General features: G+C 42.4%; 1 protein-coding gene and 1 pseudogene across 4 annotated transcripts in view; one reads left to right on the top strand and one right to left on the bottom strand.

Moving 5' to 3' along the window:
* The window catches only part of MARK1 (microtubule affinity regulating kinase 1), a 119,031-nt gene extending 104,550 nt beyond the window's left edge, over positions 1–14,481 (bottom strand). For 2 of the 4 annotated variants that reach the window (XM_023247971.2, XM_023247972.2), the window contains exon 1: positions 14,206–14,343. In XM_023247971.2, the coding sequence (XP_023103739.1) occupies positions 14,206–14,256 (51 nt within the window). In that variant the 5' untranslated portion in view covers positions 14,257–14,343. Of the gene's footprint in view, positions 1–14,205 lie in introns of all 4 variants that reach the window. The other 2 variants (XM_023247973.2, XR_006592123.1) reach the window with 2 other exon arrangements.
* On the top strand, positions 2,733–5,374 carry LOC111558407 (annotated as a pseudogene).
* Positions 14,482–23,631: the final 9,150 nt, after the last annotated feature.

Below are 23,631 nucleotides of genomic sequence, written 5' to 3'. Positions count from 1 at the left end.
CACCACCCACTGGAAGGACTGATTTATCACTTCTCCAACCCCACTTTCTAGAACATAACCAGCAACCATAATGCCTTTTTTCATTTTAACCAAAAGGTGAGGTTTATTACAATGCAATCAATTTCATCATCATCACATAAATCACGGTTTTTTCAAAGCCTGGCCAGTGAACACCAGCATCAGAATCACTGAGAAGTTTACAAAGAGGAAGTCTGTCTGCGATCTCACCCTAGAGAAACTAACTCAGAATACAGAGTGGGACAGAGCAGGGGTTAGGGAATGTGAATTTGAAATGATCTCCCAAGCTGGCTCATAAACTCACTATAGTTGAGAATGAATCAATAAACTAGACCTTGATTTATTAAATTGCTGAGTGCCAAAAATACACCAAATACTATGGTAGGTAATATAGGATATACAGAAGTAATATTGGTAGTAGTCCCTAGGGTACCTGAGTAGCTCAGTGGGTTGATTTCGACTCAGGTCATGATCTTACAGTTTGTGGGTTGAATCCTGTGTCGGGGCTCTGTGCTGACAGCGTGGAGCCTATGTGGGACGGACTCTCTCTCCCTCGCGCGCGCGCGCTCTCTCTCTCTCTCTCTCTCTCTCTCTCTCTCTCTCCCTGCCCCTCCCCCACTCACGCTCTCTCCCTGTCTCTCTCAAAATAAATAAACATTAAAAAAAAAAAAAAAAGTAGTTCTCAGGGCGCCTGGCTGACTCAGTCGGTTGGGCGTCTGACTTCGGCCCAGGTCATGATCTCACGGTTCATGGGTTCGAGCCCCGCGTCAGGCTCTGTGCTGACAGCTCAGAGCCTGGAGCCTGCTTTGAATTCTGTATCTCCCTCTCTCTCTGCCCCTTCCCTACTCATGCTCTGTCTCTCAAAAATAAATATTGAAAAAAATATTTTTTTAATAAAAAATAAAAAAAAAGTTCTTGACTTCAAAGTATTTTCAATTTAGTTAGGAAGAAAAAGTTTACACATAGAGAATTCTAGAACAATGCTAAACTCTATGGCACAGAATGGTCTCCAAACTTTAGATCAATCACCGCATCTTTAAAAGTTTTAAGTATGGGCTACTATAGGAATAGTTACGTATACCACATTATGTACTATTCTACTAACAGATTATATACATTAAAACAGATAATACCAAAAAGATGAAAATTTGGGGAAATAGATTAAATTTCAATGGGACCAACTTTTCAGTGATTAGTAAAAACATCACTATGCAATATTAATAGATTTCTTGATTTTTTAAATCTTGGCTTACCAATTTGTGATACTGAGATCTGAAGGCCTGATTATAAGTTCTGTTTATGTTGACACTTGACTTCATCAATGACTGTATTCATATTTCAATTCATTCACCAACTATGTGACAATTTTTTATACAAGTCATGTTAGTAGGGCACCTTCCTGAGGACAATCAGCAGTTTTTGAAAATTAATCACTTAAATATCTGTAACAAATGGTTTCCAAAATCTACTAAGATTTTTGACCTAGAAGATTTATAAACAGGTTAGAAAGTTGTCTACATGTTTAAGTGTGTAGATACGAGAATTTTAGAAATGACATATAATTAAGGGTAGTAAAATCAAACAAGTATGGACATTTCTAAACACCCATTTTCAAAAAGCTTATTCCAGTCTCTCTGTAGTACAGTAGGCAAGATAGTGTGAAAGGTTCTCCAAGAAAAAACACACTTTTTTAAAAGTGTACTGATGAGCTTGAAGAGAAACATCCAAGGGAAAAATAAACAAACATTTAAAATCTCCAGCTGAAAGCAATTACAAAACCCAGCACTGCGCTGGGGTCCACATACTAAGCTTGGGACCTGCTACAACACTGGAGAGCTGAACTTAAAACTCCTTCATTGAGTTTGGGACACCTTTAGGAGACTGAAATGTCCCAGGTCAGGGGCTCTTGGCTGGCTCAGTCAGTAAAGCACGTGAGACTCTTGATCTCGGGGTTGTAAGTTTGAGCCTCATGTTCGAAGTAGAGATTACGTAAAAATAAAACCTTAAAAAAAAAATGTCCCAGGTCAGCAGGGGCTCCCAGTAGGAGCAAAACAAATCCTCTCTAGAAGTCATCCTCAGTTCAGACCCCCAAGTTTCACACAGATAAAACTCAGGCAAATACGAGTTCACCCACAAAGACCAGCAAATACAGAAAAAAACAAGCCACAGGGAATGAGAATCAGGAGACACAAACCATAAAGCTAAAGCCCCAGGGACTTCATACAGTGGAATTTCCAGATACAGGAAGTAAATACATATTAAATGTTTAAGGAAATGAAGATGAAATCACAAAAACAAGCAAAGACCAAAAAACTATAAACTAGTCCAGACTGGTTTGAGGGAAAAATTTAGAACTTTGAGAATGAAAAATAAAATTCATGAAATTACAAATTTAACAATGAGGAAAGAGAAGAGTGGAACATGCATCCAACACTCTACTAGTTTGTGTCCAGCTCAACACAGGGTGCTGACGGGAACCAGCATATGCTAGATGCCGGGGGTAGGGGTGTGGTGAGAACAACACGGGCTGCTCAGGATGCTGCTGTTTCAAAAGAACCACAGTACAGCAGACAGACACCAGAGGGAGCAAGAGCTTACAGCTCCTAAAAACACAACCAGGAAATCCCTCTAATCAGGCATCTACAAGCACACATCCAGAAAAGACACATCTACAGGAAAGGTTTGACAGCCTTGAGAATCTCTAGCTGGACTGAATGGCGAAGATCTTTCAATGTAAGGGGCCGCCTGGGTGGCTCAGTAAGTTAGACAGCCGACTCCTGATTTCGGCTCAGGTCACATCTCAAGGTTTGTGACTTCGAGCCCTGCACTGGGCTCTGTGCCAACAATGTGGAGTCTGCTTGATATTCTCTCTCTCTCAAAAAATAAATAAGTAAAACTTAAAAAAAAAATCTTTCCGTTATTAAGCCAGTCCAGAAAGACTGGGAGAGGTGGCCATTTTTTTTTAATGTGTGGATACTAACAGAGTTATAAAGAACAGAAATAAAGAGGGAAACGGCCCAATCAAGGGAAGGAAATAAATCTTCAAAAAAAAAAAAAAAAAACCCAACACTGAAGAAACAGGGGTATATGCATTACCTGGCAAAGAATTCAAAATGATAGACATAAAGATGCTCAATGAGGTCATGAAATGATAAATGAGCAAAATGAGAATTTCAACAAAGAAACTGAAAATATAGAAGATAACCAAACAAATTTTGGAACTCAACTCAAGAATACAATAACTCATTAGGGAGGTTCAATCACAGATCAAGCAGAAGAAAGAATGAGCAAATTTGAACATTTTCTTGAAATTATCCAGCCACAAGAACAGCAACAATAATAGCAGCAGCAGCAAGAAAGAAAAAAAGACAAAAAGAGTGAAGAAAGTCTAAGGGAATTATAGGATACTGTCAAATAAAGCAGTATATGCATTATGGGAGTCTCAGAAAAAAAAAAGAGAAAAAGAGACAGAAAGCTTATATTTTTAAAAAATGACCCAAAAGTTCCCAAATATGGGGACGAAAATGGACATACAGATTTCCAGATGCAAGAAACCTAACAGAATTTAAACAGGATGAATCCAAAACAGGATGAACCCAAAAATGTCCTCACCAAAGCACATTATAATCAAATATAGTCAAAGGTCAAAGAGAATTTTGAAAGTAGCAAGATAAAAATTCCTTGTCATGTACCAAGGAACCCTCATAAACTTATTCACAGATTTTTCAGAAGAAAACTGGCAGACCAGAAAAAGTGCAATAAAATATTCAAACTGCTGGAGGAAAAAAAACTTGCCAGCCAACAATGCTATATCCAGCAAAACTGTCCTTCAAAAATTAATAAAAGCTTTCAGAGAAAAAAAAAAAAAAGCTGAGAGAGTTCATCACCACTAGACCTGCCTAATGCTTAAGGGAGTCATTCAAGTTGAACAAAAAGACACTAAATAGTAACAGGAAACCATATGAAAATATAAACTTCACTGGTAATGGGAAAAATAAACACAAACACAGAATATTGTAATATGGTATGTAAATCACTTTTATCCTGGCATATAAATTAAAACACAAAAGTATTTATAAAACTAAAACTATAAAATATGCTAATAGATACACAATACAAAAAGATATAATTGTGACAACAACAATATAAAGTGTGAAGAAGGAAGAAATAAAAGCAGAATTTTTGTATGAGATGGAAGTTAAGCTGCCATCAGCTTAAAACAGATTGTCATAACTGTAAAATGTTTTATGTAAGCCCCATGGTAACCACACAGAAAATACCTAGAGAAGATACAAAAGAAAATGGAAAAAAAAAAACCACTCAAAGCATGTCATTAAAAAAAATATCAACGAAACACATAGGTGGACAGCAAGAAAGGTTAAGAAAGACAAAAGAATGACAAAACAGAGAAAAGACAAATAGGAACATTATAGAATGATAAAGTGGTCAATGGGCCAAAAAGATACAACAATTATAAGTGTTTATAGACTCAACATCAGAACATTTAAAATGTATGAAACAGATACTGACAGAATTGAAGGAAGAAATAGACAACAACACAGTAACAGCTGGAAATTTCATCAACCCGTTTCCAACCATGGATAGAACATCCAGACAGCTATCAAGAAGAAAACTGAGGACTTGAACAACACTACAGACCAAAAGGTCCAAACACACATATTCAGAACATTTCACTGAATAGCAGCAGAACTCATTTTTATCAAATGTAAATAGAAATTTCCCAGGATAGGGCACATGTTAGGTACAAAACATGCCTTGCAAATTTAATAATACTGAGATTATACCGAGTATCTTATCCAAACTAATGGTATACAACTAGAAATCAGCAACAGAAGAAAACTGGAAAATGTGTGAAAATTAAGCAACATATTCTTGAGCAACCATTGGGTCAGGAAGAAATCAAGACAGAAATTATAAAATATCTCGAGACAAATGAAAACAACGTACAATCCTCTTTCCTTCGGCAGCAGGGACAGATTGTGCAGCTACGGCCAACATTAAGGCTCCACACCTTCGCGGCAAGGAGGAGGAGCTGCTTGAACAGATGGGAGACCTGAAGGTGGAGCTGTCCCAGTTGTGCGTCGTGGAAGAGACAGGTGGCGTGGCTTCCAAGCTCTCCAAGATCTGAGCTGTTTGCAAATCCATCACCCGTGTTCTCACCACCATTAGCCAGACTCAGAAAGAGAACCTCAGGAAATTCTACGAGGACAAGAAGTACAAGCCCCTGGATCTGTGGCTGAAGAACACACATGCCGTGCGCGCCCTGCTGAACAAGGACGAAAACCTGAGGACCAAGAAGCAGCAGTGGAAGAAGCAGCTATGCCTACTGGGTTAGTATGGGTCAAGGCCTGAGCATGGGCATCAGTAAAATAGTAACAAATTGGAAAAGAAAGAAAGAAAGAAAGAAAGAAAGAAAGAAAGAAAGAAAGAAAGAAAGAAAGAAAGAAAGAAAGAAAAGAAAAGAAAAGAAAAGAAAAGAAAAGGAAAGGAAAGGAAAGGAAAGGAAAGGAAAGGAAAGGAAAGGAAAGGAAAGGAAAGGATAGAATAGAATAGAATATACAAAAACTTACAGGATATAGCAAGAGTAGTACTAAGTGGGAAGTTCATAGCAATAAAGACCTTAAAATTAAAGAACAAAAAAGAATGCTCTCAAATTCCACCTCAAGGGACTAGAAAAAAGAAAAACCTAAGCCCAAAATTAGTAGAGGGAAATCAGAATAAAGATTATAGAGGTAATAAATGAAATACAGAATAGAAAAAAATTTTTAAGTCAACAAAGAATTTGTTTTTTGAAGAAAAAAAAATCAACAAATGAAAGAATCTCTAGTCAGACTAAGAAAAGAGAGAGAGAGAGAGAGAGAGAGAGAGAGAGAACCTAACAAAATCAGAGGAAACATTACAACTTATGCCATAGAATTAGAAAGGATGGTCAGAAACTACCTTAATTACATACCAACAAGTTGGATAACCTACAAGAAATGGAGAAATCCCCAAGAACATAAAATTGACCAAGACTGAACTATGAAGAAAAAGAAAATCTGAACAGATCTACACTAGTAAGGAGAATGAATCAGTAATCAAAAACTTTCAGCAAAGAAAAGCCCAGGACCAGATGGCTTTCTGGTAAATTCTATAAAACATTTAAAAAGAATCAACATCAGTCTTTCTAAAACTTTTCCAAAAATTGAGGAGAGGGAAACACTTTCTAAGTCATTGTATGAGGCCAGCATTATTCTCATACCAAAACCAGAAAAAGATGCTACAAGAAAACCACAGGCCAATAACCTTGATGAATATATATGGAAAAATCCTAGATGAAATATTAGCAAACCAAATTTAACAGCACATTAAAAGAATCATACATGATGACCAAATGGGATCTATCCCTAAGATTCAAGGATGGTTCAACACAGGTAATCAGTGTAATTAACATTAACAGAACAAATGATGAAAATCACATGACCATCTCTATTGATGCAGACACGGCATTGACAAAATTCAATGCCCTTTCATCATAAAAAAAAAACAAAACCTCTCAACATACTAGGAATAGAAGGTAATTACTTCAACATAATCAATACCATATAAGAAAAGCCCACAGCTAACATCATACTCAATGATGAAAACCAAAAGCTTATTCTCTGCTATCAAAAACAAGGATGCCTCCTCTTGCCACTTATATTCAACATAGTACTGAAAATCTTAGGATTTTGCCCAAGCAATTTGGCAAGAAAAAGAAATAAAAGCCATATACACTGGAAAGGGAAAAGGAAAAGTATCTCTGTTTGCAAATGACATGATTTTATATGTAGAAAACCATATGACCTCCACCAAGAAACACAAACAACTGTTAGAATTACAAACAAATTCAGGGCATCTGGGTGGCTTAGTTGGTTGAGAAGCTGACTCTTGATTTTGGCTCAGGTCATGGTCTAGGCCCAGGGTCATGGGACAGAGCCCCGTGTCGGGTTCGAGTTCTGCACTGAGCATGGAGCCTGCTTGGGATTCTCCCTCTCTCTCTCTCTCTCTCTCCCCCTCCCTCCCTCTGCCCCTCACCCCTGCTCTCTTTCCCTCTCTTTCTCTCTCTCCCTCTAAAATAATAAAAAAGAACTAAAAACGAATTCAATAAAATTGCAGGCTACAAAATCAACAAATAAAAATCACTAACAACAAGTGATGTGAAAAGAAAATTAAGAAAACAACCTCATTTACAATAGCATTAAAAAGAATGAAATATTTAGTAATAAATTTAACTAATGAAGCAAAAAAATGTCTACGCTGAAAACTACAAAACATCACTAAAAGAAATTAAAGGAGACACAAATAAATGGAAAGACATCTGTGTTTATGATTTGGAAGATGTAACACTGATAAAATATCCACACTACCCAAAGAGATCTACAGATCAACAAAATTCTATCAAAACCCCAATGCCATTTTTTTACAAAAGAAGAAAAAAATCCTAATATTCATAAGGAACCACAAGGACCCTGAATAGCCAAAGCAATCTTGAGAAAGAAGAACAAAGATGAAGGCCTCACAGTTAGGACTTCAAAGCATATTACATTGCTATAATAATCAAAACAGTATGACACTGGTATAAAGACAGGCATACAGACCAATGGAAGAGAATTGAAAGCACAGAATAAATCTATGTATACATGGTTAAATGATCTTTTATTGATAAGAGTACCATGAATACACAAGGAATGAAAGACAATCTTTTCAACAAATGGTGCTGGGAAAGCCAGATCTCCCCATGCAAAAGAATGAAATTGGACCTCTTATATCATACACAAAAATTAATTCAAAATGCATTAAAGACTTATATAACACCCGAAACTGTAAAATCCCTTAAAGAAAACACAGGGGAAAAGCTTCATTACAATGATCTTGGCAATGATTTCCTGGATATAACACAAATATCACAGGCAATCAAGGCAAAAAGTGAAAATGTGGGGAACTACGTCAAAGTAAAAAGCTTCTGCACAGCAAAGGAAACAATCCTCACAGTGAAAAGACAAACTATAGAGTGGAAGAAAGTATTTATACACCATATATCTGAAAGGGGTTAATATTCAAAATATGTAAGGAACTCCTACAATTCAACTGAAGAAAAAAAACAAAAAACAAAAAACCCGGATTCTTTTTAAAAAATGAACAAAGGACGTGAGAAGACATTTCTTCAAAGAAGACATCTAAATGGCCAACAGGTATTTAAAAAGATGCTCAACATCACTAATCATCAGAGAAATGCATATCAAAACCACAACGAGATTATCACTTCACCACATCTGTTAGGATGGCCATTATCAAAAAACAAAACAGACAAAGATATGGAGAGATTGGAGCCCTTGTGCGTCGTTGGTGGGAATGTAAAACGGTGTGGCCATTACGGAAAAGAATATGGAGGTTCCTCAAAAAATTTTTAAAATAGAACCTATAATCTGGCAATCCATTTCCAGATATTTATTCAAAAGAATTGAAATCAGGATCTCAAAGAGATATCTGCAATCCCACATTCATTGCAGCATTATTCACAACTGCCAAGTTATGAAAACATCCCAAATGTCCATCAACGGAAGAATGGCTAAAGAAATGTGTGATATACATTCAATGGAGTATTTCTGCCATAAAGGAAGGGAATTCTGTCATGCTACATTATGGATGAATCTCGAGGACATTACACTAAGTGAAATTAGCCTATCATAGAAAGATTGACACTGCATGATTCCATTTAACTTAGTCAAACTTATAAAAGCAGAGAGTAGAATTGTAGTTGCCAGGGGCTGGGAAAAGAGGAAAATGGGGGAGTTGCTGCTCGATGGTATAAAGTTTCAGTCATGCAAGATGAAAAAGTTCTAAAGACCTGCTATACAACATTGAGCCTACAGTTAACAATACTGTACTTAGGAGTTTAAGAGAGATTTCATGTTATGTGCCTACCACAATTGAACACAATTTAACAGAAAGGTTAACTGATTTAAATACAGCTAAAGAGATTTAGCCAACTAAAAGATAAATCTAAATATTACATAACTGTTGCAGATAGTATAGGGAAACAATGAAATGGGGGGAAAAGGAGAGTTTAAGACATATGTAGGACAGAATGAGAAATTTTAACATATCTAATGAGAGCACTGGAAACACTAGAGAGAACAGAGATAAGTTAACATTTAAAGAGAGCATGCTTGATTCAGTTCAGAAGTGATGAAAGATACAAATCCACAGATGATAAATCCAAACAAATCAGGCAGCTTATAGTACAGACAGGCAGTGAACATGTGGGAAAAATGAGTAAGAAGTTAAGGCACACAGAGGAGTTATGGCCTCACGTTATGTAATCAGACTCCCCAAATGAACTGCCACAGGGAGCAGAAACAAGGCTATTTTCAAAAAGATAAAAGTTGATAAGTATCTAGAACTAATGACAAACAGGAAATCATAGGCATAGGAAGCAAGAAGGAAAAAAGGAAATCCACACCTAAATACACTGTAGTAAAGTCCAACACCTAAAGAAAAGCAGAGACTCTTACAGAGGCGGATGGAACAGATCACCTAGCTACCGGCAGATGACTTCTGAGCAGAATGAAATCAGCAGACCATGAAATACTATCTTCTGAGCAATGAATGAAAATAACTGTCATCTTAGAATTAGAGGCTGAGCAAAACTATCATTGAATAATAAGGGCAAAATACTTTCCACATTTAAAAAACAAAGTTTATGGCTAACAATCCTTCACCAAAAGAACTTCAAAGGTGTTCATTGGGAAAAGGGAAAATGACATCCAAAGGAAAGTCTGAGAAGGAGGAAGACATGGTGAAAAAATAATAACTCAAAAACTATGTAGCTGATTTTAAACAACCTGGGCTTAAAAAAAGAAGAGTGAAAAACAGCACTTTGGACAGAAAGGAATAGAAGGTAGAGATGTTTTCTCACAATGGACTGTCAGACCAGGAGTGTGGACTGTGCACAGACCGATGTTCAGCTACAGCAGAGAGCACTGCTTGCTGCAACCGTGTCAGAATTTTTCTTAGAAACGTGAGCCATACCTTAAGGGATTTGTGAGTTTGGGATGAGGCGGAAAGAGCAGGGCACCTGAGACAGAGAAAATAGCAAAGTTTCAAAATAAAGATGAGCAGGGCATAGCCTGTTCTTCCTCTAATAACGCATTTTATATCATTTCATATATTCTTTTAAAATTTCTAAGACAAAAACAAACCAAAAAAAACAAAAAACAAAAAAAAAAAAAACACCTCTAAGAAGCAACAGCATGAGTGCAGCAAAAGTGGAAGATGTCAGAGATCATAACCTTGGGTGGTCAGGTGACTTTCTGAAGGCTTCTGCCTGTCTGTACTATGCAATATTTCCCGTAACTTCCCAGTGTCACTAACTTAATCTGATGATAAATGAAAAAATTCAAAAGGGGAATGTTCCTGCACTGATGTCTTACAGATTACTACTAGATGCTCTGCTGGGTGCTGGGGATACAGAATAAAAGGGACAAAATAAGCCAGCAATGAGAGTGCCGTAGGATAGGTACTGTGACATGTGAGGTGTGCACAGGGTACCCGAAGGTAGTGGCAATGGCAGGTTCTCTCTTGCCTTTTGACATTACTAACAATGATTCCCACAGCACAAACTACTGATGGCGCCTCATACACGCTAAGCACGTGCTACACTCATCACAGTGAGTTTCACGTCTATCCAAAGAATCACCTTCAAAAGTTTTAGTATTAAAAGATTCAAAGTTAAGTTTAACCAAAACATTCCAAGAAGGGGTCAAATCAATTATCTTCATACTGATTAAAATTCACCACAGAAAGCTAGTCGGGGCCTTTTGCATTCATAAAAATCAGCACGATCAGAGTTTTTCTGAAACACAGAAAAACAATTTATCTTGCTTCATTTAAAAGCACCTACAAGTAATGGTAATAGATTGCCTACGGTCATGCTGGCACTAACCAAGCATAATCTAAGAGAAGAAAAAAAAATTTCAAATACCCATTCTTTTTCTGGATTCTTCCCAACCTAAAATCAAACACATTTTGCATAAATTAATTCTATTATCTGTAACGTGCCTTTTCTACTTGGCTACGAAGTGTTGATGGCATGAAAAGTTCATCATTGGTTATTTTGTGGTATTTAGCCATTTCAGGCCTACCACCGATGCACACACAAATCCCTTCACCCATGAGAAAAGAACTCCTGAAAAAGTACACACAGAATGTTCTCAAAGAAAAGCAATTCTTGCTGACTCTATTAGAGACAGTGGTAGTAACAGGAGATTAGTGGTGTAACACACCTCTTTTGAAACCCTTAATTTATCCTCAACATTTATTAGTGACACACATGGGATAGGCATTGCATATTCCCAAGAATACAAAATCCAAATATGTTCACATGACTAAACAAAATTTTATATTAGCTGAAAATGACAATAACACACAAAGATGGTTTTTCAAACTGCCCTGTTTAAAACATTTCCAGCAGTGAAAGAATATTTTTAGTTATGTCCTTAATATTTCAAAGAACCTAGAAACCTTTACAGTCATATGAAAATAAATTTTCACAACCATCTTTTTAAATATGTCACTTGAACTGAAAAGGACTGCCAACGTCCATCTTGATTGTCTTACTGGCATTAACATATTAGCTCACAAGCAGGTTTGTTCTTTATTCCATTGATGAGAGGTGAGTAAAAACGGATTAGGACCCTTACTACAGGCCAGAGAACACAGAGAGATAACAGCAACGACTTAATAGCCATCTCTGGTAGTCCCTTTGATAAACACCTATGGCACGCACAAACCAATTTAGCCCTATTTACACAATTTTCTACTGTACATGATTTGGTCGGGATTATATTTCGGGTAAGCTGCTTGAGGGGAGAGGCCTTATCTTAAGTAATACTTCTGTATGCCTTCCGGCTCAAAAACAAAGCTGGGCGCACATTAACTGATAAATTAACAGCCAGAGTGTAACAATAAATACTTTCCACAAATTGGGACAGATTAGGCAATTGGGAGAAAATCAGAATTAGATAAAGTAAGGTACAGGGAGATACAGTCATTTACAACACAAGGACAGAAGTCAAGACCATAAACGTGACTTTGAAATAACATGTTCAGAACCGGAGCGGATGTGTTTATACAGCATGATTATTTTCAGAAGGTACAACAAAATTTATCACACAATTACTGCTTTGCTTAAAAATCCACTAGGGTCTTTTTTTTGGGGGGGGGGGGGCAGGGGTCTTACTTGTGATGCTGCAATTTGTGCTATTCCTTGATGCATATCCTTACAATGCTATCCCATGTCCTTAAAAAGTACCTTATTCACGCACACTTATGGAAAGAGCTTTACTATTGGAAATCCAAAAGAAAATACAAACAATGTATTTTTCCACCCTTCCTAGGTTAGCACACAGTGTTTTACTAATAAACACAAAGGTCATCCATCATCTATCCTACTTTCCATTCACACTGAAATGACACACTGAATGACAAGAACGTTTTTAGAGTTCCGATTAGAAAATTTCTTACCCAAACTTGACTTGAAGATCAAGTTTAACCGAATTTTTCACCCCCCACCCCCGACCTCCTTCAATCTCCCAATCAAAACTGTGCATCAATTATTTATTTTTTAAAACACTTATGATGCAAAATGAAGTTATAATTTATGCTGGCAGCAGCCTTACACCGTGTTGACCATTTTAAATGCATGACAAGCTAGCGAGGACAAAAGCACACTCTGAAATACCTTCCCAGGTCTTCTAACAATAGTCTCTTACTAGAATTTCTTCTCCCTTCATATAATTATATTAAGTTTCTGTGTTCCCCTGCGCTCCCAAGATTAAATAATCTGTTTATACCAGCCGCCAACACTTCAGAGGGGAGTTTGTGTCTTCTCCTGCATACCTTTTGTCTAAGAACGCCAAAGCACTTCATATTTTTATGTTACCAACCATACGACGGCACTGGTCCACTGAGAGCTGGAGTCTAACTTAAACTAGACAACCAGACAGATCTGGACGGCCCTCCAAACTTGGTACCTGCTAGCTCCTTAAAAAGCAGTCAGAAAATCAGCCAAGGCCCTATTTACAAGTCATGCGGATTTAAAAAAACAAAACAAAACAAAACAAAAACGAGGGGGTGGGGGGGGGAACAAACCCTTTTGCACAAAGAAACTCACACAGACACCCCCACACAATTGTACTTTTCAGAAGGTGGGAATACAACTGATCTGGTCCTTTTGGTTTTCAAGAGTTGAAACACCAGGGACATCTGCATCCAGATAAAAACTCCTGAGGGCAATTTGATCAAAGACACAGCAAATCCTTCCTTCAAAGAAATGCACCGTGTGACACTCCAAGGAGGAGGAGAGATATTTAAAGTAAAACCTGCCCTGAATTACCGCCCCAGACTCGAGGAAGGGAATGAAAAGCCGCTGGCTTCCTACGGCTTTTAAACGTTTTTGCTGTAACCCCAGGGCCACAGAGGCTGTCCGGGAAATTCTTGTACTCATCTCTCCCGAAGAGTATCTCAGCAGCAGGAACTCATCCACACAAACACACACATCCATCCTACTACCGCTCTGCCCCTTCCCTTCCGACCTTCCGCCGGCGGAGCCCACGACCCAAAATGGGACACAGTGTTACAAAAAGCAAAGTCATGGGGCAATGCAGGGGGGTGGGGGTGCAGGGGACCGAAAGGGCCAGAAGAGCAGGGGGGGGGGGGGCGGGGGGAGAGGCAGTCAGCCGGCTCGCCCGCGGCGGCGGAGCGAACATTCGGGTGGGGATACAGCATGCCGAGGGACAAATACAGCAATCTGGGATGCCCACTCTGCCCTCGCCCGTGCCTCCCTGCCCTCCATCAGCCCGTCCTCTCCGGGAGGACCACCCAGGACGGGGCTCCCCGTACAGCCCCCGCCCTCGCCCTGCAGGGAAAAGCAGCGAAATGGGGTTGGAATGAAAAGGGGGCAGAGCGGCGGGCGAGGGGCACGCCGGCTCCAGGTGGAGACCGTGCGGCGGCGGCGGCGGCGGCCGCTCGGGGGACCCGGGGGCGGCCCGGCGGAGGGCGAGGCGGGGGTCGGCCCGGGGTCTCGCCCCCGCCGCTCCCGGGGGGGGGGGGTGTGAGGGGAGGGGAGAGGCTCGGGTTACTCACGTTCTCCGTGTCCCGCTCGTTCACCGTCGGCAATGGCGTCCGGGCCGACATTTTGTGCGGGCGGCGGGGTCGGGCCGGGGTCTCGCCGGCCGGGCTGGGGTGCGGGCCCGGGGGGGGGGGGGCGCGAGCGGAAGGGGGGGTGCGGGCGCGGGGCCGGGCCGAGCGGCTCCCGCAGGCCGCGGGGCGGTGCAACAAGCGGCCCCGGCGGGGCGAGGGGGAGGAAGACGCGGAGGAAGGGGAGGGGGAGCCGCTTCCCGCGGCGGCGCCGGCGGGGGGACGCGGGCAGGAGCGAGGGCGGGCTCCGGGCGAGGGCGGTTGCCCGGCGCGGGCCGGGCGGCGAGGCCGGCGGGATGCGGCGCCGAGGGGAGGGGTGGGGAGGCGGGGAAGGGGGGCCGGGGTGTGTGTGGGGGGGGGCGGCGGCGGCGGCGGCGGCGGCGGCCGGGCCCCGCTAGGCTCCCCGGGCCATGGCTGAAGGTGAGCTCGCCCCGCAAATCACTGCCCGGCTCGTCCCGGCGAGCGCGGCTCGGGCCCGGGAGCCGCGGCCCTGACAGCGCCGCCCGCGCCGCGCCCCGCGCTCCGCCTCAGGTGTGCGGCGCCGCCCGGCCGAGCCGCAGCCACGCGCCCGGGGCCCAGCGGCGGCGGCGCCCCGGCTCCCGGCGCCCCGCTGCCCGGCGCGTCCGTCCCGGCTGCTCGGCGCGCTCGCCGCCGCCGCCGCCGCCGCCGCCGCCGCGCCTCAGCCGGAGGAGCGGCCCGAGCCGGCTGCGCGCGGAGCGGCGGGCGCGGCACGCAGCGCCCAGAGGCACTTGGCGGCCGCCGCCGGGTGGGCGGGCGCCAGCCGAGGGGGCCTCTCCATTCATTCCCTCATTAGGGATGCGGGGCCGCTCCTCCCCCTCCTCGCGCGCGCTCTCGCCCGCGGGCCCCGCTGTTTATTTTTGTTTCTCGCCCCACCCGCGGAGTACGGTCGTCTGAGAGCCTCTGGTGGCTTTTATTTGTACTCGTGTTTGGGTTTTGCCGGGCGAGGTGAGAGGGCGCTGGTGCAATTAAGCGGCCCCCTTTTGTCCGTTTCATCGGGAAGAATGGGTGCGATCCTCCACCGCCAGTCTCCCACCTCGGGACTTGGCCCGTGCTTAAATTCTGCTCCCCCGCCCCCGTGTCCAAGCTTTCTCACTTCCCGGGCACCCCTGAGCCCCCTCTCAGTCCCCTTCTTCAGGGAGCCTTTGGGTTCAGGGTCACCCTAGTAGTTGGGCAAAAGGCACAAAAGCCCCCACCCCCACCCCCACCCCCCGGAGGCGCCAGCAAGCCTCCGCGGGCTGCACAGGGCTCGGGCCGGGCGGCCCGCCGAGGTGCCCGCGCGGGGCCGCCTCCTCGGGAATGGGGCGGCAGAAGAGGTCGCCCGGCGCCCACCGCAGCACCCCCGGAGTGGGTGAGCCCGGGAGTCCCAGTGTCTACACTGGCTGATCGTCACTTCCTGGGACACAAGGAAGTGTCATTTAGGCGAGCTTGTTTAGGGAGGGTGGAGAGCTGTGTTTGGTTTTGGCCCAGTCCTATCTCCTCCAGGTGGCTTCCTCACCCTTCCACCCACCTGCCTCCCACATTATCCTTTAGACATCCCCGTACGATGCAGTCGTCCAGGGCCCATTAGCCCTTTAAACAGCAATCCCACTTCTTTCTATCTTATCCGGGAGCTTACATTTTGCACACTCAGCCTCTAGGACAAAAACCACACCATCGCTCTATTCTTCTTTCCAATATTTCTTTTTCACTTCCTTGCATGGGTGGACAGGAAGATAAAAGGAGCAATAAATAGATAGAAGGGGGTAGATTCAATTTTTGAGCTACTTTCCCAAGCCTCCAATGGGAGTCTTAAGATGATGGGAAATCCTCCTCTCTCCTGAAGTTCATCCATTTGAAGGAAGAATCCGTGCACCAGATGGTTTTTATCCTGACTCATTAAAGGTTGTTTCTGAAAAGTTAACAGTCGACCCTTAAAACATGCTGGGAGAGACCTAAAATAGCACGTACAAAGATACTCTGAGAAAAAAATTCTCACCCAGCATATATTCACTTCTAGAACACCATCCATGGATTTATTCCCTTAGCAGTTTATCTTGTAAACACTTCTCGACTTCACAAAACAAATAAAAGTCACAAGATCCCGTTGGCGTTTGTCACCACCCCTCGAATAAAATTCAGGCTTTAGAACTGCGAGGCTGCATCCCGAATTATGGGGCACACCAGGGAATGCCAAGCTTTCACAGTCCCTCTGCGGAGATCCTGAATCACCAAGATGTACTGAAGTTGCCAGGGCAGAAGCCTGTACTTTTCGGATCAACTAGAGCCACTGCTGCCTATAGGGGCTGCTGATGCAGTGTCGGCAGGACCATTGGCTGCCGCAGCCACCGGAGTGTACCCTGGGCTATAATGGTCCAGTGTCAACATGGAAATAAACAAGGAACTATGAAACAGTGCCCAACCCCATTGGAATAGGAATCATCCCTTCAACTGGTAGCTTGGATTTTGCTTCTCAGTGCCCATTCACATAGTATCCTATGTCTTTATCCTTGTATTGACCCAGAGAGACATTTAATTTCCATGTTAACAAAAGTCCACGCATCTGACTTACTGAAGATCACAGACGCACTGGGTTGATAGTGTATAAAAGGGGATTACTGGAATATGTGGTACTTTCAATCATGTACTGGTTACAGTACCCATAGGTTCATCTCCATTGGGTTCTTTATGCCTATGAGGTGTAGTGGCTAATTAAAGACAACGCTCAAAGGAGAGCCCAAGATTCTGGCACAGTGGCTTTTAAAGCGTATGTTAAAAGTCATGGGCACATCCCTTAGCTGTGTTTGCTACGCTGTGTTCATGTACTGAAACTTACTGAAAACTATGTAGCAACACTAAGGGATACTTATTTTTAAGATCAATCCATAAAGAAAATTTTATAATACTGGCACTACATTCAAAGGGAGTCTTTATTGGGTAGATAACTCAAGTCCATAATCCTGGCTACCAAAATAGACTAGGAACAACCCTATCCCCCCAAAATGGCATTCAAATAATCCTCCTCCATGCCTACAATGTTAGGATTGGTATATAATGAAAATTCATTTGGCATAGGCTAGGGGAAAAAAAGTCATTGAGTCATTGCGTATGTGCACCTGTATGAATTCTCCTCCCCTCAAACTGGCATGAAGCAGTATTGGGAATGAATCACAATTTATTTAGCTATACTCCTTAATAACGAGAATGCTCATGAGCAGAATCTATAGCTCCCAGTGTCTGTGACTGCGAAGAAGTGACAAAAGGAATAATTTAAGGCTTGGAGCAATTTTCTTTAGGATTATTAGCCAAATGTGGCATGTTGAATTCAGAGGTTTCTAACTTAAGGTATTCGGGTAACAAAGATTTCAGAAAAAAAAATTGAAGTACCAAGAAAACAAAAGAAAAATAAAGATCTTCAAGATTCTAAACTGAAATGTGCTAAAAGAGCATTGTCCATCAGCAGCCCTCCGGAGTGGAATTTTCTAGAACTACACTATCTTGTACACTACATACTAGCTACATGTGGCTATTGAGCTCTTGACATATCACTGATGTGACTAGGGAACTGCATTTGTTATTCGATTTCATTTTTAAGTAATTTAAATCATTTTAAAAGCTGATATTTGATTCAGTTATTGGGGAATTTTTAATCGTTTGGGAAAAAAACTTGGATATAGGAACCTACCCTTTCAACGAAATATTCTGAAATCCAAATGCAGCTCAAGTATTGTTTTTAATGTTTATTTATGTTTGAGAGACTGTGCAAGTGGGTAAGAGGCAGAGAGACAGGGGGACAGAAGATCCAAAGCAGGCTCTGCGCTGACAGCACGGAGCCTGACGTGGGGCTTGAACCCACGAACCACGAGATTGTGAGGGTAGCCAAAGTCAGCCGCTTAACCAACTGGCAGCTCAAGAATTTCTGATGAAAATTTATCATCTGAATTGAGATGTGCTGTAAGTATAAAATGTACACCAGATTTTTAAAGACTTAGGGAAGAGTGTAAGATACCTCTTTAATAAATATGATATTGATTACATATCGAAATGCTAACACTTTGACATGTTGGGTTAAATAAAATATATCAACATTAATTCCAACTGTTTTCTTTTTACTTTTACAAATATGAATATGGAAAAAATATAAAATTACACATGTGATGTAAATCATATCTCTACTGGACAGCACTTGTCCATAAAATAGAGCTTGAAAGTAAAGAGATGTAGTTGCTGAAGAATCAAAGGCCTTGATTAGAAGCTATTAATAATTCCCGTTTTGACTCAACAAACATTGTATTAAGTACCACTCTACCACATGCCAAACACTGTACGGTTCAAAGGGAATATTCTTCGCCTAATAGTTACCAGCAGTTAGCATTATAATATCCTTTTAACAGAGCTAAATGAAAAATATGGTGAATTCGTACAAATGAGCGTTAACAGATTGCACTCATTTGTAAACAAAGAATTTATCAAATGTGACAGATTTAGCAGAGCTCATAAGCAACTCGTAAAACTGTGCATTTCTTTCTTTTTTATATTTTTTTTAATGTTTATTTATTTGAAAGAGAGAGAGAGAGAGAGAGCAAGCAGGGGAGGGACAGAGAGAGGGAGACACAGAATCTGAAGCAGGCTCCAGGCTCTGAGCTGTCAGCATAGAGCCCGACTCCAGGCTCAAACCCACAAACCACAAGATCATGACCTGAGCGGAAGTCGGACGCTTAACCGAGTGAGCCACCCAGGCGCCCCCAAACTGTGCATTTCTTGTATCATGTGCTCTAAATGTAGCTAATGTCTGATAGACTTGGCCAGCCAAAAGCTATTTACTATTAAAGGCATACTTTGTGTCAGTAGGATACAAGGCTATCTGTAATCTTTCCTTTAACCCACAGGGAGAACTATAAGGTGGGCAGTTCTGTAAAGGTAACAAAGAGTTGTCCCAGCTAAAGAGGAACATAGTTAATGTCCATCAGAAAAAGAACACTCCGTTCTTTTCAAAAAAATAAACTGGGTCCTGATTGCTCTTCTATGGTTAACAGGTACATTTTTATTACACGTCAGAGTCACCACATAAAATGTAGAACCACTGAAATGGAAATGGACCTCAAGGGAAAAGATGTATTTTATTTTAAACGCTATATGGGGTGCCTGGGTGGCTCAGTTGGTTAAGCGTCTGACTTCGGCTCAGGTCGTGATCTCGCGGGACAGGAGCTCGAGCCCCATGTCAGGCTCTCTGCTGTCAGCGCAGAGCCTGCTTTGGATCTTGGGTCCCCTTCTCTCTGCCCCTCCCCCGCTGGCACTCTCTGTCTCTCAAAAACAAACAAACATTAAAAAAACAACTATATAAGGCTGTTGCCTTTTACATTGTATATATGGTCATACAAAGAAGAGTCCTATGATTATACACACTACCCTTGTCTTCGCGGCTGTCGGGGTCAGCCCCATCCAGCTCATGGGGAGTTTAGGTGGGCCCATTCCACACCTCACAAACATAATCTCTGCCTACGTAATACTTAACCTCTTTCCGTTTCCCCAAGCACCCTACTCTCGGCAACAGGGCACAGTTTGGAAATCCCGGAGCGCACCACACTGCTTAACTCCTCTGCACCTCTCTGTCATCTGTTCTCTCTTCTGGGAATGTCCTCCCCTCTCTTCTGCCTGATGGACTCAGAGTTGGCCTCTAAGTACCTTCTCTTGAAGGCTTCCATGACATCCTTGCCCCTCCCCACACCCACAGACGCAATTAATCCCTTGGTGCTACCCCGGGACCCTGGTCATTCTGCTGTTTCTCCCCTTGCACTGCGCACCTGGCTGGTCCCCCACCCAGCTGTGAGCTAGGTCAAGGAAGGGAATATGTCTTCTTAAAAAATTTCATTTGAGTACAGTCGGCACACAATGTTACATTAGTGTCAGGTGCACGGCTTAGTGATTCAACCTCTCCTTACACTATGCTAGGCTCTCCACGACTGTAGCTACCATCTGTCAGCATACAATGCTTTACTATATCATTGACTGTGATCCCTACGTTGTGCCTTTTATTCCCACGACTTGGGAATATACCTTACTTAATTGACTCTTTTTGTCCAGGGCGCAGCACAGTGCCTAGCAGCTAGTAGATCCCCAGTTTCCCGAAGGATGTTTATTGACTTGTTCCATGTAAATTTCCTGCATTTCCACCTTCTTTTGAATCCTAAGAAGCATCATATAGGAATTGAAAAAAATAATCAGGAGAATCACTAAAGTTTGCACTTAGGGGCTATTGGAGCGGATAAGAGTTCACACAGTATATAAAATATCTTCCCAATAAATGTTATTGACTGAGTAGTAAAGTGACTCTGTTCTGTCTGCTGTGGAGTAGTAGCTGAACAAAGTACTGCTAATTTTATTACTCTGTGGTCTTACTGTAATCGTTCATTTTTATCCATACGTAGGAGTTGCTGGTCATCGCTGTTTCAATAAAAGTCTTCTTCTCAAACGTTGTGTTATTTATTTTTGAGGAAGTGCAAGAGGGGGAGGGGCAGAGAGAGAGGCGGGTACAGAGGCTCCGCAGAGAGCCTGACGCCGGGCTCAAACTCACAACCCACGAGATCATGACCTGAGCCGAAGTCAAGAGCTGGATGCTTAACCGACTGAGCCACCCAAGTGCCCCTCAGCAGAGCAGTCTTTGGAAGGAGTATCTGCATTAGCCAAGGTGCAGCGGCAGCAAGGACTCGCTTGGTCAGGAGAAAGCCCTTCAAAGGTAGGTGAAAAAATGAAAAGTTGGATGACATAATGATGGGGTGCCAAAGACAATAGAGCTGGCATATCAGCCCTAGGAGGAGTCAGCAGGAATCAGGTGCCTCCTCCTAAGCAAAAGTCTTTCAGCAGACTGAGCATGACAGCATCACCTGGCAGTGCAAATTGGGACAGCGAAACAAAGGACAAGACACGTGGAAGTGACGACTGGTGGTGAGTTACACATTGGTCTGTGGGAACATTGAAAAAAATGCAGATAAAAATCAGCGTTAATAGTATCATGTTCAGGGGCGCCTGGGTGGCTCAGTCGGTTAAGCGGCCGACTTCGGCTCAGGTCATGACCTCGCGGTCCCTGAGTTCGAGCCCCGCGTCGGGCTCTGTGCTGACAGCTCAGAGCCTGGAGCCTGTTTCAGATTCTGTGTCTCCCTCTCTGACCCTCCCCCATTCATGCTCTGTCTCTCTCTGTCTCAAAAATAAATAAACGTTAAAAAAAATTATCAAAAAAATAGTATCATGTTCAAATAGAAGGACACTGGTTCTGTATAGACTCATACAGGTGTGGATACACCCACATCATTGTACCTTCCAAACTGCAGTTTGGTAATGTCACATGGCAAGCAAAACAATCCTTTGGATGGAAGTCTTATGGAAACCACCCAATTTGCAACTACAAATTGAACATAATGTAATTCAACACCCTTTTAAACAGCTTTGTAATTTGATTATCTGACTTCGTGGACGACATCCTGAGTGAACTGTCCGCTTATATTTTTATACTTCCTCTGTTAGCCCGAAAGTATGTCTTATAGTTTCTTTTCATGAACTTAATGTATTCAATCACTTCAAATTGTTATGTTAAAGGCGACACGATTTACATTTTGAGGATTTTCTTCCTTTCCTACATAAATACGGACACCATTTCTTACTTTGCTTCTCGCTCATTCACTCATTTAAAAATATTGAGCGCTGCTAACGCCTGGCCCTATTCTTAGCTCTTCAGAAAGAGCAGTAGACAAAATAGACAGAAATCCCCACCCACATGAAGTTTACATTTTGATAAGCACTTTTGGTGTTAGACAGTTCGAAACCAGAGGCTCCTATCATACAAATAACATTTTGTGTTATCCCTTGGTTCGTTTTCTTTTTTTAACAAACATAAGCACCCGGATTTAATTTTTTTTTTTAAGTAATGAATTGCAGTAGCTAGATCTTTTCTCCAATCCACAGGCGATTGCTTTCTCTCTTAATATTTTGGCCTCTCTCCAATAAGCTTTTATATAAACAGCTTCAACTGGTTCCACAAGTAGGTTGGGTACTTTATTTATTTATTTTTTTTTAAATTTTTTTTAACGTTTATTTATTTTTGGGACAGAGAGAGACAGAGCATGAACGGGGGAGGGGCAGAGAGAGAGGGAGACACAGAATCGGAAACAGGCTCCAGGCTCTGAGCCATCAGCCCAGAGCCCGACGCGGGGCTCGAACTCACAGACCGCGAGATCGTGACCTGGCTGAAGTCGGACGCTTAACCGACTGCGCCACCCAGGCGCCCCAGGTTGGGTACTTTAAAACCATAATAAAGATGTCTTCCTGACCAGGTGACCTGTATTGGAACTAAGTTCTGTAATATTATCTGAGCTTTATTATATTGACCCCAGCATACTTCCTACATTTCACCATTATGAACTACTTCACCTCCAATCATTGGTAGTTTTCTTCCTATTTCCATTAGTCCGAGATACACTGTCAATATTTTGGTAGCTCAGCAAGAACCATGTCATAAAGATGCATCTATATCTATAACCATTTAAGCAGTGCTTTTTTTTTTTTTTTCAGATCAAGGAACAGTTTTGGAAACTTCTTCCCTGTCTGTTCCGTAAAACGTAAGCCCCCTGTTACTCACGTTGGTGGTATATCCCACTTTTCCTTCCGAGCTCTCATCACAATGATTACCAGGGAGGCCCTCTGGGTGGTCCTTCCAGGGCTGTATCTCCAGGGCCTATCACAGTGCCTAGGGGTCGGAAGTTACTCAACATTAATTTAAGGAAAGAATCCTAGATTTCATCATTTCTTGGAATTTGAACATAGGTTATCACACCCCCAATTTCTTTCAGGCAATCTTTGTACACTGCCACTAGTGAGTGAGTGAAGGACCCAGGTTATGTATCCCTTAATCGATGGCCAGAATCCAGGTTTACTTATATGTAAGAAAATGTATTTCCTTTGTAATATTTTTTTTAATATTTAAAAAAAAAATTTTTTTAACGTTTATTTATTTTTGAGACAGAGAGAGACAGAGCATGAACGGGGGAGGGGCAGAGAGAGAGGGAGACACAGAATCGGAAACAGGCTCCAGGCTCTGAGCTGTCAGCATAGAGCCCGACGCGGTACTCGAACTCACGGACCGTGAGATCATGACCTGAGCTGAAGTCAGATGCTTAACCGACCAAGCCACCCAGGCGCCCCTCCTTTGTAATATTTTTAACTATTCTTTGCTATCTGCTTGTGTCAGATCAAACCTTAATTCCACCTTAACACACACCCACCCACCCCCACACACCCTTAATTCCACTTTAATACTGAGCCCCAAATCAATTACGTATTTTTGAGCACTTACTATGTGCTTAGTGCTATTCTAAGAGGAGC

This window comes from Felis catus, chromosome F1 (assembly GCF_018350175.1).
Source record: "Felis catus isolate Fca126 chromosome F1, F.catus_Fca126_mat1.0, whole genome shotgun sequence".
In the NCBI taxonomy this organism is placed as follows: Eukaryota; Metazoa; Chordata; class Mammalia; order Carnivora; family Felidae; genus Felis; species Felis catus.
This window is presented reverse-complemented; position numbering and strand designations above follow the sequence as displayed.